The following is a 17,836-nucleotide window of genomic DNA, read 5'->3' as shown; positions in this document are numbered from 1 at the left end:
AAACACTGCTGGTGGGTTTATTTCACCAGAAATCCATCCATTATCATTCTTTTTCTGCCTGTGAACATTTCATAAATCTATTGAAATAAACACACTGGAAGGAAAAAGAATCCCATTACCAATGCCTGTCACGAATCTTGCCAAATGCATCATCTAATACTGGATGTCACAAAACAGTCCAATCCAACGAGTAGAAACACGTTTCACAAATAGTTTGGGAGTGAGCAATCAATATTAACTTGTTGGATCCTAATGTGTTTTTGTGAATGATTATAAATAGAGCAACTTCCTGCAGGGAATTTTTTTCTCTAAGCTTACGGATAAAAAATGGCAACTAGTAAACAACATATTCTTATTTGCATAAGTAAGAATGTGAGTTTTCACAGCGAGGAAAATTTTGTTTGTTGGGTTTTAGAGTCCCTTCCTAGATTTCACAATTTCTAAGGCTATTTCATGGTAAGAATGATAAAGAGATGTCTGAGGATAAATGAAGTTTTCAAGTGGGGTAGGACAGAAGATATGAGGCATTGCAGTAGTTCATTTCATTATGAAATCTACTAAAACGACCAAGAATATACTTGTGTAAATTATAAAGCACTTTCATGCAAGACCTTTCAGTTTTCCAATTTCTGGGGCAGAAAATATTTTGGGTGGCCTCTATGCTTCATAATGATATGATGCATGGAATGAACAGGATTTCTTTTTTATTCTGGGCACACATAATATTGTAATAACAATTGAAATAAAGCAAACAAAAAGTTCAAAAATTCCATTTATGCAGATCATTTCTTTTCACTGTGTACGTTTGTGTGCGTTTTCTTCCTTGTCCTTGTCCATATGTACACATATTCTTTCAATTGTTCAAGAAATATTTGCTGAGCACCTCTTGTATGCCTGCCACTGCTACAGACATTATCCAGTGAGCAAGACAGGAAAAGTTTTACATCCCTGTTATTGTGTATCTTACATCTCAGCATAATTTCAACAAAAAAATCAAATAAAGAAAATAAAGAAAATCATCAGACACCAAGTATTATGCTGAGATTGAAAATATGGGATAATTTATATGTAATCATAGCATAAATTTAAATTGGAATTCAGGGATGCCTGGGTGGCTCAGTCAGTTAAGCGTCTGCCTTCCACTCAGGTCATGATCCCAGGGCCTTGGGATGGAGCCCCATGTCAGGCTCCCCGCTCATCGGGAAGTCTGCTTGTCCCTCTCCCCCTTGCTCATGCTCTCTCTCTCACTATCTCTCTTTCTCTCTCAAATAAATAAATAAAATCTTCTAAAAAATAAATAAATTGGAGTTCAGCTTTATCCTATACTATTGTCTAATAATCTTTTATTTTTTATTTTTTTGAAGATTTTATTTATTCATTTATTTGAGATAGAGAGAGAGAGGTGGGAGGAGCAGAGGGAAAGGGATAAGCAGACTCCACACTGGTCATGGAGCCCAACACAGGGCTGGATCTCACAACCCTGAGATTATGACCTGAGCCGAAATCAAGAGTTGGAAGCTTAACTGACTGAGCCACCCAGGAGCCCCTCCAAAAATCTTTTATCACCATCGCTACAGAGTTTCCCTCTACAACCAACAAGTATTGATTCATTTATCCATTCAACAATATTTGTTGAGCACCAACTATATGCCAGGCATTTCCTTAGGTACTGGGGATAAAGGTAAGCAACAAAAACAAAAAAAGATATGGAACTTGTATTATACCATTGAGAATAAAGGATGACAAACTAGTGTAGGTAAAGGAGAGTTTCAGTATAGTTCATTACAAACTCAATTTTATGTTAACACCATATAGGATAAATGTTAGTCTGTTAAGTATGGACTTTCATCCCCAGTCTAACTAATATATTTTATTTTCAATTTATAACCGAGGGCTGAAAATTGTCTATACAATAAGATGTACTGGCTAGCTTAGTACATTATGTCTATTGCTTGGATTGGCTTCATAACATTGCACTGAATTATTATCTAATCCTATTTTACATTCGGATATATTTTTCTTTAACACTCTCTCACCCCCAGTCTTATACACAGATTGTTGGACTACTATAAGTAACATTATGTCTTCTCCCTGGCTCATCCCTTGTATGCCCATTCCAAAGCAAATGCTCTTCTGAATGTTCTGTCTATTACTCACTTACTTATATAGTTTTTAAGTTTTTATCACGTTATGCCTAAGCCACATGGTGTTTGGTTGTACTTGCTTTAATAATTTATATAAAAATCTCATTCCAGGGGTGCCTGTGTGGCTCAGTCAGTTGGGCGTCTGCTCAGATTGCAAACTCAGGGCCATGAGCTCGTGCCCCATGTTGGGTTCCTCTCTCAGTGCAGAGACTGCTTGAGATTCTCTCTCCTTCTCCCTCTGCCTCTTCCCCCCACTTGCGCTCTCTCTCTAAATAAATAAAATCTTTAAAATATATATATATCATTCCATATATTGTCACCTAGCATTTACTTTTCTGACTCAGTACAATGTTATTAAGATCCATTCATGCTGTTATGTGGCTGTCATTCACTCATTTTTCATTGTTCTGTAATATTTTATTATATGACTGTGCAACAATTTGTCTATTCTCTTGGCTATGATGATTTAGGTTATTTACAGTTTCTGCTATTATGAATAGTGTTTTCCCCTGACATTTGTGTGCACATTTCCTGGTAACATGTACTAGCGTGTGTGTAGAAGGGTGGAGTATATATCTAGGAGTGGAATTGTTGGGCTGTAGGATATGAAATTGTTTGGCATTAAAATACCATGTCAAAATGGTGGAAAGTGATGGTACCAACTTGTACTTTCACCAGCAACATATAAAAAATTATATTGATCTACATCCTATCTAACACTTGATAATTCCAGACTTGTTAATTTTTGCCGATTGATGATATGTGAAATGGTTATCTGATTCTCGTCTTCGTTTGCATTTCCTGATTGCCAGGGAGGCTAAGCATCTCTTTGGATGTTTTCTAGCCACCGCATTACATCTTTTGTGATGTGCCTCTCTGCTCATTTTCTAATGTTTTTATATTTTTAAAAATTGATTTCTAGCCATTCTTTATATACTTCATATAAAGTTTTAATTCCTTGTCAATTATATATTCCTGATCATTTTTCAATTACATATGTTGCAAATATCTTCTCCTACACTATAGCTTGCCTTTTTTTTTTTTCACTTCTGCTAAGGTGTCTTTTGATAGAATTTTCTTAACTTTATGGTATTCTAATGTTTCCCTCATTTTTATGGTTAGTGCTTTATGTCTCTTCTTTAAGCCCTTCCTTACCCCAAAGCCAGAAAGAAATTCACCTTTATTTTATTACATGCTTTAATGTTTGCTTTTGACATAAAGATCTCATATTCTATGGAGCCCATTTTAATGTAATGTGCATGACAGGCATACATTTTAATACCTTTTTTTCTTATAAATAGTCAAGGTTTGCAGATCCCTTTGCTGATTGCCTTCTCTTTTCACAGGAATCTGCCATGTTGCCTCTGGCATCTCTAGGTTATGCTTATTTGTGGATCTCTGGGTGTGCTCTCTCTTCTGATCCGCCCCTTTTCATCTCTCGTATTTGGGCACTGAATTCACAGGTGTCTGTTACATTATTAACGTATTTGTTAAAAGACACATGTTAAAATAAATTATAGAGGGTCATACACAAACGGTCAAAGTGTGTCATGCATTAAGGATCATGATTAATCCAGATCTGTGAACCTGAGGTCCATAAAGGAGGTAAAATAAGTAACTAACGCGACCAAGAGCAACATTATACATGTTCCCTTTGCTCTTTACTTCCTGAGGACACATTCCCAGCAGTGAGATGACAGAGCCAGCAGGTATAAAAGACTTCTAGAGGCTCTAAATGTACAACTTAAACGCCAGCATTTACTCTTTGTGGCCAAGGGCCTGGCAGGTAAACCCAGAGTTCTGCAGCAGCGGATCGGGTCTTTGCCGCAGCCACATCCCTGCCGCTTCCCTAACCACGCAGATCTCCGTCTTGTACCACTAGGAGGCAGTATACTTCCTCTTCAGATGCTGTGGCTCCCTGCTGAAGCAGCATCAGCACAGACTGCCGCCAGGTGGCCAGAGGCAAAGGCCAGACCATTTCTGTGCCTCGCGCCGGCTCCCTCTTCTCACTGCTCTTCGTGATACGTGTGTTCTGGCTGGTTCCCTCTCTCCTCCGGTATCCTCATAGTTTGCTCTTTCTTCTCCCTGGGTTAGATCTTCCCTCAGATGTCACCTTGCTCAGGAAGGCCTTGCAAAACCACCCTACTCAAAATGGCAGCCCACTCTCCCACCTGATCCTCGATGTCCCCCTCCACTGCTTGCTTTGTTCCCTATCGCTCATCACCATTTGCTTGTCTCTCTTCCCCCAGAATTTGGAACTTAGATCCGTTTTGTTCACGGATGTATCCCCAGCAACTACAACAATGCTTTAAACACAGGAGATGTCTTGTAAGTATTTGTTAATATGATTATGAGCAGAGCACGTGGTAGTTGCTCATTATACGTGTTGGATGAATTAATGAGGCCCAGAAGACCCCAAGGGACTCACAGTTACACTTACAGTTTTTGGTATCTTGCCTGCTGGGGGTCCAGGAGTAGTTGAAGCCTTGGGTAGTCACACTGGAATTGCTGGCTGGAAGACAAAATTCTCAGAATCCAAACTTCTTATACAACTGTGATTTCACTTTACTTTGATGTGCTGAATTTTTTATCTATGTGACTTTGGGGAAATCTGAAATTGAAAACGTGCTTTCCTATACAGGGACATAGCTGGCATATTAAGCAAAAGCTCTGTAGTTTATGTTTAATGCCAACTTGTCAATGATTTTCTTTCTTTTTCTGTTCTTGTTGCCAACCCAGATCACTGGGAGTACTGTCAAGACTACTTTCATGTTATCTTAAAATTCCACGAGAAATGAAAAGTATAGTATAATAATTCACCAACCCATATTTTGAAGATTACAGTGATTGTCATATCAACGTATAGCCATCATTTACATTACAATTTGCCACAGAGCAGCTTGAAACCAAAATATCAACATCAAATGAAAAACATAGCCTTTTGCCCAAACCTCAACATTGTCAGAGCTGTACTAAAACTTGTGTTTTGTCTCTTTTCAGTCACATAAGGAAAGTCTGCTATACTCACTTTGAGGGGTGGTATTTGGAGTCAGAGAACCCACATCTCCAAGGGCTGTGGAAGATACAGCTGGATATCCTATTTTGAAAACAAAATTCCCAAATTATTGTAGGCGTTTACATTCCCATGTTTAATATGCTGCTGTACCTAACAAGGGTGGCATGCAGAGCGGGAATATTAAAGAAGGAAAGAACCTTAGTGAATACGTAGTCTAATGACTTCATTTTATCAACTATGAAACTGAGTCCAAAAGGCATATGCCTGTGGCTACATAACCAATATTCAGTATCATTTATATGATATTAATCCAGTTCTCCTATCTCCAAGTGTAGTACATTCACACTTTCAAAATACATTGTTTTAGTGTCCACTGTGTGCCAGACTCCAGTCTACACACAACAATGAAGACGAGGTTCTTGCCCTCATGGAACTTACCTTGAGTGAGTTTTCACAATTGTACACAAATTTTCATATGTGCAATATGGTTACTTATCTACTTTAGTTCTTAGCTTTCAAAATCACCCTCATCCTTATAGTCCATCATTTCCCATTCTTCTCCTCTCTCTCTTCCCCCCAAAATGAGACTTATTCATATTCATTTGAAAATATCTCTAGGGTTGAAGCAATACCCAATACACTCCATTGAAAACATGGTCATATCTCTTGGAAAACAAATATATTTAAGGTTGCTTCCATAAATACTCAATTCAAGAAGATAACAGAAGTAGATAGAAAGGGAAACTCAAGGCAAGGAAAATAGAGTTAGAAAAAGTATGTTGATCCCTGTCGAAACCTGGGTGGGGATAGTACACAAAATGCATTTCTTGATGTTGTGTACTCTTAATAGATATGGGTCCAAAATTTAGTCAGAACTTTCTAGTAATGATGCTAAGAAATAAAGAATATATGTTATGTCATTAATGGCTATCATAGGATAAAACCAGTCCATTTTCAAGAGAAACACAGCTACTCTTTTTATTGTGATTAAAAACAAATTTCTCCCCAGTCTTTTTTTTTTAATCCTTTTTAAAAATTTCATTTAGTTATTCATTTGAGAGAGAGAGAGACAGAGAGACAAAGAGAACAAGCAGGGGGGAGGGGCAGAGGGAGAGGGAGAAGCAGGCTCCCCACTGAGCACGAAGCCCTAGGCAGGACTCTATCCCAGGACCCTGGGATCATGACCTGAGCCGAAGGCAGATGCTTAACTGACTGAACCACCCAGGCGCCCCCTCCCCAGCCTTTTAGAAAAGAATACTGTATACTGTGTCTAATATTCTTAACAATATCCTTATAGTATGACAGTACGCTCGTTCGCTTGTCGGCTGGAGTTAGTAATGAATGGCATCCCACCTTCCCAGGCACCTCAGTTCTGGAAAATGACATGCTTAAATAAAAACATGGATAATCAAATCTCTGAAAAAAATACATGTAGGATACATAAATAAATTGGCCTCATGGCTTATACCAATCATCTATAAGTGATGTACAGAAATGATTAACATCAATCATTTTGCGATGCAGGCTGCTAATGGACACCAACGACACCCTCCACCTGAGCTCCAGGAATACGGTCAGACATGGGCAGATGCATTAGAGGCTGCCTCACATGGTGCTATATGAGGAACTAAAACGGGCAACCAGCATCAGGATGGCAGATAAAATGTTTTAAATACTGAACATGCACAGCTTCATTTATCCAACAAATATTTATTGAGTGCTCGGTGTGTATGAGAATTGGGGATGAAGTGAAGAGAGAAATATTGCTCTTGCCCCCACAATTTAGTGAGAATATAGGTCAGTGTGTCAGACTATCAGCTGGTCACCAAACCCATTCTTCTCTCTGGTACAGAAGAACTATATCTCTTAGCCTCCTGTGTGGTTGGTTAGGTGTGGCCGTGTACTAAGTCTTAGCCAATGGAACATGAGTGGGAGTGATGGTTGTCATTTCAAGACCTGATGTGTAAAACCTTCCATGTAAGATCCTCCATGATCTTCCCTCATGTGCTATCAGATATTATGATGCAGGGGGGACTTAGAAGTCACAACTTAAAGATGACAGACCCGCTAGAAGCCTGGGTTCTTGAAAGACCATGTGGAACAGAACACCCAGCCACGGATCACAGAGTGAATTTGAATTGTATTTCTCTCATTGAGATGGCTTTATCTTCATCCTTATCTGCAGCAATTCCTTCACTAACCTATTTTATTTTATTTATTTTTCAAGTTCTATTCAAATTCTAGCTTGTTAACAGATAGTGTAATATTGGTTTCAGGAGTAGAATTTATAGTGATTCATCACTTACATACAACACCCAGTGCTCAACACAACAAGTGCCCTTCTTAATGCCCATCACCATTTAGCCCATCCCCCCACCCACATCCCTCCAGCAACCCTCAGTTTGTTCTCTATAGTTAAGAGTCTCTTATGGTTTGTTTCCCTCTCTTTTTTTTTTTTTTTAAGATTTTATTTATTTGACAGAGAGACACTGAGAGAGGGTTTTTTTGTTTTTTTTTAAAGATTTTATTTATTTGACAGACACAGCGAGAGAGGGTTTTTTTTGTTGTTGTTTCCCTCTCTTTTTTCCCTTTCCATATATTCATCTGCTTTGTTTCTTAAATTCTACATATGTGTGAAAGCATATGGTATTGTCTTTCTCTGACTTATTTCACTTGGCATAATACACTCTAGCTCCATCCATATCGTTGCAAAATCCACTCTCACCACTGCTACTTAACATAGTATTGGAAGACTTAGCCTCAGCAATGAGACAACAAAAAGAAATAAAAGGCGTCCAAATTGGCAAGGAAGAAGTCAAACTTGCACTATGTGCAGACATGATACTCTATGTAAAAAACCCCAAAGACTCCACCAAAAAATTGCTAGAACTAATACATGAATTTGGCAAAGTTGCAGGATATAAAATCAACCGTACAGAAATCTGTTGCATTTCTCTATGCCAGTAATGAAGCAGCAGTAACCTATTTTAAAATTTTTGTATCGTTACATATTTTTAAAGTTACCTCATATCCTTTTAAAAATAAGGCAAGATAAAAAAATGCATAGAGGGATAGAACAACTAGTCATAAGTAATCTTTGGATACTAAGAGATACTGAGAGATATGATGTGTTTCTCCTAATTAATAGAGTAAGAAAAGGTGAGAGAGGAAGGGAGAAGGGAGGGGAAAGAGAAGAAAAATTCTTTCCAGGTTTTAAAAGATTCTCAGAAGGATGAAAAGAATGATCCCTTTACCCTGGGATTCCTTACATAGGAGAGAGTGAAGCTTTCGTTGTTCGTCCACAGTCTCTTAGCTCACCTCCCATGGAGGTCCGTCCTTCCTTCCTTCCTTCCTTCCTTCTTCCTTCCTTCCTTCCTTCCTTCCTTCCTTCCTTCCTTCCTTCCTTCCTTCCTTCCTTCCTTCCTCCCTCCCTCCCTCCCTCCCTTCCTCCCTTCCTTCCCTCCTCCCTTCCTCCCTTCCTCCCTTCCTTCCCTCCTTCCCTCCTCCCTTCCTCCCTTCCTTCCCTCCTTCCCTTCCTCCCTTCCTCCCTTCCTCCCTTCCTCCCTCCCTCTCCTCCACCCTGAGAACTGACCTCCATAGAATTCACTGAGGGATTTAGTAAGTGAAATCAGAAAGGAATGGTTTTAAAGTAGTGATGTGATAATAATGGTGAGAATAATGATATAGAAAAAGAGGTAAGAGGTAATCATCAGAGAACTTTGTATTTATTTGTAGGCAATATTACCGTTACCTAGAAATCTCAGTCTAATAAGCAACTGTCAGTCACCTGTTAAAACACCTCTTACTTAACAAGCAATGGACATTGTCCCCAGCCAGTCCAATTGTCCACACTGACCATTAGCTCCATGTGATTTACTTCTGTCAGGAATCAGTGGAATCCTGATGAAGTATGATAATTTGACTGAGAATTTCATTTGTATCAAAATGACTGATCAAATTTCTTTTCTGGAGAATCGGAAACTGAGGTGACATAAATCCTTGCTTACTGCAACTTTACTGCAGGGAAAGGAGAATTCATTCATTCGATTCCACCTAACGTGTTGTTCTTGGACCACACGGGAGGAGGAACAGTGACGGCCCCAGCCTCACGCACTGCCGTGATCTTTGTGTTGCTGTGCCTCTTGCCTGGCATAGATATCAGCGCTGCTCTATGCTTCCTCTCACGGGCCTGTAGACTATATTGAGGGCTGAATGTGTGCCAATAAGCTTCCAGAAACAAAAAGATCAATGACACCCGTCAATATCCCCAGGGAACTCAAGCTCAATTCAGTCTTCTCCGTCTCCAGCTGAATTTTGTTTCGGTCTTGGCCTGAGGGTCTGTACCAGCTTGCACAGGTTATTGAAAAAATGATCCCTTTACTGTGAGGCCTTGTTCCTCACGTGCAAGTCAGCACTAAAGCCATTTAGAAAACTATCTACTTCTTTAGGTTAATTAAATGCCACCCACTCGTCTTGGCTTTACACTATGCTTCGAGGTTAAGGTTCCTTGGCATTATATGACCTGACCTCTAACAATCTCCACATTGTTATCTCTTGCTACTCCCTTCCTATGTTCTTTCATTTATTGACCCAGCATTTGGGAGCCTCTATCTTCCAGGCATTGCACTTAGCACCGAGGGCACAATGATCACCTCCCTTGGAACTGGAATTCATAGAGGATATGGACATCAACCAGAGATTCACAGAAATCAATCCAAATATGAGAACACATGAAAGAGGGAATGGCTTATTTAGAGTCCCAGGAAGGCTTCCCTGAGGAATGGGGTGGGGAAGTGGGGGCAGGGGAGGGGAGGTGGGAGCCTCCAGGCAGAGGACACATTGCAAAGGCCCAGTGGGAGGTCTCATGCACTGTTAGTAACAGCACTGTGTGGTACGTGCATGTCTATTCAGGGCTGGGGCTTTATAAGCCCTCAACAAGGGTTTGTTCTGTGCATTGAATTGAACTGAGTGTGAGATTGCAAGGCATCACTTGTCACAGTGCATACCCATGGCCCCAGCAGCAGAGGACAGTGATCAAACTGTAGCATACCAGTAGCAGGAACACTGCTTCTTTCTCAGGGATGTTTGTGTGTGTGTGTGTGTGTGTGTTGAACGATTTTATTTATCTATTTGTCAGAGAGAGAGAGAGAGAGAAGCCTAACCAGGGGGAGCGGCAGGCAGAGGGAGATGCAGGCTCCCTGCTGAGCAGGGAGCCCGATGTGGGACTCCATCCCAGGACCCTGGGATCATGACCTGAATTGAAGGCCGACCTTTAACCGACTGAGCCACCCAGGTGTCCCTGTTGTTTTTGTTTTTAAAAGAAGTCTCTTCCTAGAGCCTGACCTGGAGATCTGTAACTATAAGAGCACATAATTGGCTGTCTTTTGACATCAAATAGAGCATTTTAGAAGAATTATATTTATATTCCTCTGAGCCAAGTCTTTGAGATTCATATTGATCATCTATTTCAGCATGCGAATAAGACAGCTTATTTTTTGTGTTTTCTGTTTCAAGGTTACATTTACAGTTACAATACAGCAAAGCCTCTTCAGCACTCAGTAGTTAGTTCTGTATTATAACATGCCGTGTAGGCGACTAATATGCCAGACCCAGTGACAAAGAGTTGCTTGCTTTGTCTGCTGGTTGTTTATTTGTTCTTCAGTTTGAATGCTTATTGTTATTAAACCTTGCAAGCATCCAGAGATACATAATAATGACCCATGTTTCCAGGAAAGAAGGGGGTTAGAAGAAAACACTACTTAGTACAAAATGTCTTGCTTATATTAATTTGAAAACTGCCATGAGGTTAGATGAGAAGTTTCAAAACTTTCCTAGCCCATTTCTATTTCAGCTTAAAAAACTTTTTTTCACTAAAATTAAAAATTACCCCTTTATATTATCACTAGAAATTCAATTAAGTCAGAAGACAGCTCTGTTCAGTTCTGAGTTAAATGGAAGACAGAAACATGTTCTCTAAGAGCTAATTCTGGTTGGCTTCTCATGACATTATGAAGCTGAATGGGATCTCTTCACCCTTCTTTTGTTAATCAATTCCTCCTTTGTGCTTGAAAAAATATCCTTAAGCCCCAGAATATTTACTGAGTTATCAATCTTAGGGACGACCATGTGTTATCACTGTTCCAGGTGATAGAGATACATCAGTAGACAAATCAGACCCCCAAATGCCCTATGGGATTCACTTTCTTGTGGGGAGAAGTCAAACTAGTGCATTATAGTGCATTCGATATATAACAGGATGTTAACAAAGGTTGTGGGGAAAAATAAAACAGGGAAAGGGGATAGGAAGTGAAACAGAGCAGGTTACAGTTTTCAATTAGCCCCATGGAGAAGATGACATTTGAACAAAGATTGGGAGATGGGAGTGTGAGCCATATGGATTTGGGGAGAAAGAATTTTCCAGGCAGAGGGAAGAAATACAAAGGCCCTGAGGTGAAGGCACCACTGACATGCTGTGGGAACAGTGAGGAGGCCAATTTGCATGAAGCAAAGTGAGCAAAAAGGAGAGGAGAGTAGTGGAAATATAAGAAACTGGATATAACAGGAGAACTTTCAGGCTAATTTTGTAGATATTTGCCCTTCCTCACCACCCCTGTTCTTCCTCCACTCACATGACCATGATCCTGGTGGGTTTTATTTACATCAGTATCCATCACAAGTAGAAGTAGACACATAATTCTAGGGCTAGAGTATTTGTTTTTATTAAAACACACACACACACACACACACGACTTAGATAGACTGGTTAATTAATCAACCATTCTATTTCCTACCGTAGGTTCCTACCATGTTCCAAGGGACTTAAGGGGACAAATAACACAGTGTAACATTTTGACACTTATGAATCAGCTACTATATTAGGTGTTTTCCATGCCTAGTCCCTTCTGTTGCTCTTAATAATTCATTGAGGAAGAAACTACCCATACTAATGTTCTTCCTTTTCTCCTTCCTCTTGTTTTCCCCCATTTTCTTCAAGCACCCTCACCTTTGGCCATGCTTTTAGAACTCTGTTTATTATTTGCCAGTCCATCACACTGTTGCCAAGAGCTATAGCTTTCTGTGGATCATCTCAGTGGGTAAGCCATCACATCATGGTTGCTCATTTTCACAAAATTATTTTATTTAGTAATTTATTTTTTTTTATCATTTTTTTCATTGTGATAAGTGATGATAAACCCCATCATCTATTTCACCCATTTTCCCCACCCACCTCCCCTCTAGTAATCATCAGTTTGCTCTCTATAGTTAAGAGTCTGTTTCTTGGTTTGCCTCTCCCTTTCTCTATTGTTTCCTTTGCTTATGTGCTTTGTTTCTTAAATTCCACATATGAGTGAAATCATATGGTATTTGTCTTTCTCTGATGGACTTGTTTCGCTCAGCATTACACTCTCTAGTTCTAACCATGTTGTTCTAAATGGCAAGATTTCATTCCTTTTTTATGGCTGAAAGATAGTCCATTGTATATATATACTACATCTTCTTTATCCATTCCTCTATTGATGGACGCTTGGGCTGTTTCCATATTTTGGCTATTGTAAATAATGCTGCAATAAACATAGGGATGCATATATCCCTTTGAATTAGTGTAATTTGGTAAATACTCTGTAGTGTCATTCCTGGATTGTAGGGTAGTTTTTTTTTTGTTTTGTTTTTTTTAATTTGGGGGAGAACGTCCATACAGTTTTCCATGATGACTGCACCAAATTGCATTCCCACCAACAATGTTTCTTGTGTTTTTGATTTTAGCTATTCTGACAGGTGTGAGGTGATAGCTCATTGTAGTTTTTAAATTTCCCTCACGATTAGTGATGTTGAGCATCTTTTTATGTGTCTGTTGGCCATCTATGTCTTCTTTGGAGAAATCTCTGTTCATGTCTTCTGCCCATTTTAATTGGATTATTTGTTTTTTGGTATTGAGTTGTATCAGTTCTTTATACATTTGGATAACCCTTTATCAGATATATCATTTGCAAATATCTTCTCCCATTCAGTAGGTTGCCTTTCAGTTTTGTTGACTGTTTCTTTTGCTGTGCAGAAGCTTTTTATTTTGATGTAGCATCAATAGTTTATCTTTGCTTTTATTTCCCTTGCCTCAGGATTTTATTTTTTAAATAAAAAGTGTCTATATTTAAGGTGTACAACATGATTCTATATATACATACATACTGAAATGATTAGTACACTCAGCTAATTAACATATCCCTCCTCACATAGTTACCATTTGTTTTTTTATATAATGAGAGCACCTAAAATCTACTCTTAGCAAATTTCCAATATTCAACACAGTATTATTATAGTCATCATGCTGTACATTAGATCTCCAGACTTATCAATCTTACATAACTCCAACTTTGTACCTTTGACCAACATCTCCCCATTATCCCACTTCCCCACCCCAGTAACTAGTGTTCTACTCTGCTTCCATATATTTCACTCTTTTAAATTCTACTATAAGTGAGATGCAGTTTTCTTTTTTTTTTTTTTTTAAGATTTTATTTATTTATTTGACAGAGAGAGGCACAGTGAGAGGAGGAACATAAACGGGGAGTAGGAGAGGGAGAGGCAGGCTCCCCGCTGAGCAGGGAGCCCGATGCGGGGCTCGATCCCAGGACCCTGGGATGACCTGAGCTGAAGGCAGACGCTTAAGGACTGAGCCACCCAGGTGCCCAGTAGGATCTTATTTTAAGGAACTCTTGTGACTCTCCAGAAATTTCCCAACCGTATCATCTTAGTGTAATAGCAGATCAAGTAACATTTTTTTTCCCTGCTTTTTAACAAATATGTTCATTTGACTTTATTCCCTAATACTAGAGCTATTTTATAATGCAGGCTCCTTAAGGTAACAAATGTTCTTTTCCTTTCCTTAAATTTCTTCACAGAAGTAAGAGTGGTATATGGTCTGATGGATGCATTTAATGTATGTCAACTAACCCTGTGGAAAACTCAGCTAGAAGAAACTCATTTCTGCTTTCAACTGGTAGAAGGTTAATGTCATGAGGGCATAGTTGTTTTCTCTTTTGGTCACTGTTGTATTCCCAGTACCTGGAAGAATACCTGGTACATAGTCACGGCTTAATAAATATTTGGTAAATGAATTATATCACTTCCTTTCCAAAAAATATTTATTGGGCTCCCAGCCCCATTTCCTAAGGGATAACACTGAGAATTCTTAGGCTGGAGCTTAAAGCTCTCTTTATTCTGCATTTTCTAATACTTTTCCCTGCTTCTGTGCTACACAATCCCAGCCCCTGATCCAAGCTTATCTCCTAATATTTTCTCAAATTCCCACAAACATCCTTGCCAATGCACAACTACTCACTTTGTTCTCTTTGCTTAGAATGTTTTTTCAAGCTCTCAACTGAGTCAAATAAATGCAACACATACTTAAAGGGTCAGTCGTCTTATTTCCTCTCTTTGGTAACATTTCCTGACTCCAAGAACCCATAGGGACATCTCCTTACTCAAAGTCCAAAATTTTCTGGTCTGCACCTCTCCTTGAGTATTTTAATTCTATACGATGCAGCACCTTTCACCTTACTATTTTGAATTATCATTTTCATGTGCACATATCATCTCTTTCCAAGTACACTGCAACCTTTTTGAAGGCAGAAATACATTATCATCTCTTTTTGTAGACATCATGGAGTCTATTAAATGACACTTACATAGTGAAGGAACAGTATTCTCATTAATTCTTTTATTCATTCATCTATTCAACTAGTACTTTTGTGCATCTACTCCATGCTGGGCGTATGTCCCCTGTCCTCACAAAGTGTTCAAACCAGTTGGAGAAACCCTGATATTGAATGTGGTAAGAACTAGATTTGAGTCAGAAAACTTTGGTGTGAATACTAACTTTGCCACTTACTAGTTGTGTGGTCATCTCTGTGACTTCATCTGGAAAATGGGGGTGATAATGCTTACTCTGTCTACCTCTCATAATAAAGATCAAACCGTATTGTATTTTATGTGCAAATTTTTCTAAATGACAGGATACGGTAGTTTTAATTTGTCCACAAATTCTTTGATACTCTTCCCTTCAAGAAGTGGAGCCTAATTCTCCTCTTCTTGAGTCTGAGCTGGACTTAGTGACTCGCTTCTAACAGGTACAATAAAGCAAAATGATGTGCAATAAAACGGCAGTGTGACTTTTGTCTTGGTTACTCTATTTCTTGAATTACTTGGTCTGAGGGAGGGCAGCTGTCATGATATGAGAAGCCTTACGGAGAGACTCATATGGTGAGGAACTAGGGCCTCCTGACAACATGCTCAAACTTGGAAGCAGAACCCTCAGCCCCAGTCAAGCCTTCAGATAACTGAAGCCTCAACCAGCCCCACTTGACTATAACCTCATGAAAAGACCTGAGCCTTACCACCCAGCTCAGCTGCTCCTGACTTTCTGACCCCAAAATCATGTAAGACAATATATGTTTTAAAAGTTGCTAATTTGGGGGTAATTGGTCAGGGAGAGCTGGATAATATGTAGAGTAGTAAAGAGATTTAAGGTATTATTTTTGACTATTCTAATATTTGTTGAATGAAGAATAACATAATCTACTAGAGTTTACTGCTGAATGATGAGTTAGAAGTGGAAGGAAAAGCAGCTTCCAATAAAAATTGCAAAACATTAAAAACTAGGAAAAATCAGATGGATGTAAAATTTCTGATGGGTGATTTGCAGACATTTTTCACCCTGCCACATGCTTCATTTTCTGAGAGGTATCAACCTGTGACAGTGACTGCAGGCTACATGCCAAAAGGCTACAACCTGAAAGAACTGTTCATTTCTCCTGACTGCTTTTGTTTTATTTCATTTTTGGTTCTCATTCTGAGCTAAAATTGATAGTTTTAATTAAATAAGAAATGAGAACTATACTTCTCCTCTACATAGAATATACTTTATTTTTATACTAAAGAAAGTAACCACGGTTCTTTGTTAAACACAAAGGCTATAGACATGGGATTTATGATTTGTTTGCATAATTGCGACCTTCTGAAAGTCACTACTATCCCTTTGCCATAATAACACTGACCCAGCCTGGCCTCCATTATTAATAATGCCACTGGGAGGCTGAATTCATAGTCCTCACCAGTCAACTTTGTCAAAATTAATTTGAACCAGAACAAATTTAAATTTAAAACTATCTAACTACATCTGGTCCACAGGATGCCCATTTATAACCAATTTCTTAAACACCCCACTGAGAACACAGTTGTGGAGGAAGACTGTCAATTTATTAACCTATTTAATAATAAATACAGAATTTAAATTTCTCACTGCATATTTATTGACCCTAATTTTGCTAGGGTTTCAAGTGAAGGGCTTTGGAAGCTATGTTAACTCTTTAAAGCCATAAGAATAGTACTTAATATATTTGCCTAAAATGTTATAGATAATAAAAGAACATGAATCATACAAATTTACTGAAAATGTTTTCTTTATTAATCTGCTTGGTTAAAGGATTAATAGCTCATGGAAAATAAAACAGTGTAGTCACTAGTTGAAGATGACATGCTACTATATATAGAAAATCCTAAAGCCTCCACCAAAAAACCACTAGAAGTAATAAATGAATTCAACAGAGTTGCAGGATACTTAATTAATACCCAGAAATCAGTAGCTTTTCTATATACTAATAAAGAAGTCTCAGAAAGAGAAATTAAGAAACAATTCCATTTATAATTGTACCAAAAAAACAAAAACAAAAACATAAAAACCCTAAGAATAAACTTAACCAAAAAGGTGAAAGACCTATATTCTGAAAACTATAAAATACTGATGAAACGAACTGAAGATGACACAAATAAATAGAAAGGATTCCATGCTCATTGAATGGAAGAATTAATATTGTTAAAATATCCACACTACCCAATGCAATTTACAGATTCAGTGCAATCCCTATCAAAATACCAACATCGTTTTTCACAGAACTAAAACAAATAATACTAAAATTTGCACACAATCACAAAAGACCCTGAAATAGCCAAAACAATCTTAAGAACAAAGCTGGAAGTATCACAATTCCATTTTTCAAGATACACTACAAAGCTATAGTTAATCAAAAGAGTATGATACTGGCACAAAAACAGACACATGGATTGTGGAACAGAATAGAAAGCTCAGAAATAAACCCATGCTTATATGGTCAATTAATCTATGAGAAAGAAGGCAAGAATATACAATGGGAAAAAAAATCTCTTCAACAAATAGTGCTGGGAAAACTGGAGAGCTACATGTGAAAGAATGAAACTGAACCATTTTCAAACACAAAAATAAACTGAAAATGAATTATTGAAGATCTAAATGTGAGACCTAAAACCATAAAAATCCTAGAAGAGAACACAGTCAGTGTGCACATGATGTAAATAGTAGTGCTATAGTAAACTATATACTAGTTATATCAGTGCTGTTTCCTTATACTTTCCCACTGCAAACTGCCTGGTATGCACCTTCTCAAACTTGAAGAATCCCAGGGATCTTTGTGATGTGCTCATAGCCTTAATGTTTAACTTAGCAAAGGCCTTAGTACTCTACATCATCAGTATACCCTTCAAGAGAAGTGATTGTGTTGCTCCTCACTGTATTTCTGGTTCCTGGCAAATGCAAATGGACGAATGAATGCATATGGATTCCTTCTAAACACTGAAAGGGAGAAGA

The 17,836-nt window shown here is 38.4% G+C and overlaps 1 protein-coding gene across 1 annotated transcript in view; it reads right to left on the bottom strand.

The window, feature by feature from the left end:
• The window catches only part of CD96 (CD96 molecule), an 87,874-nt gene that overhangs the window by 11,883 nt on the left and 58,155 nt on the right, over positions 1–17,836 (bottom strand). The window contains exons 8-9 of the mRNA XM_064588141.1: positions 5,173–5,241; positions 4,585–4,656 (exon numbers count right to left, since the gene is read on the bottom strand). Of these exons, the coding sequence (XP_064444211.1) occupies positions 4,585–4,656; positions 5,173–5,241 (141 nt within the window). The remainder of the gene's footprint in view (positions 1–4,584; positions 4,657–5,172; positions 5,242–17,836) is intronic.

The sequence above is a fragment of the Mirounga angustirostris genome, unplaced genomic scaffold (genome assembly GCF_029215605.1).
Source record: "Mirounga angustirostris isolate CCGP_5_RB_7025 unplaced genomic scaffold, mMirAng1.0.hap1 SCAF_1, whole genome shotgun sequence".
Lineage (NCBI taxonomy): Eukaryota > Metazoa > Chordata > Mammalia > Carnivora > Phocidae > Mirounga > Mirounga angustirostris.
The sequence above is the reverse complement of the archived record's forward strand: the minus strand, read 5'-3'. Positions and strand labels throughout refer to the sequence as shown.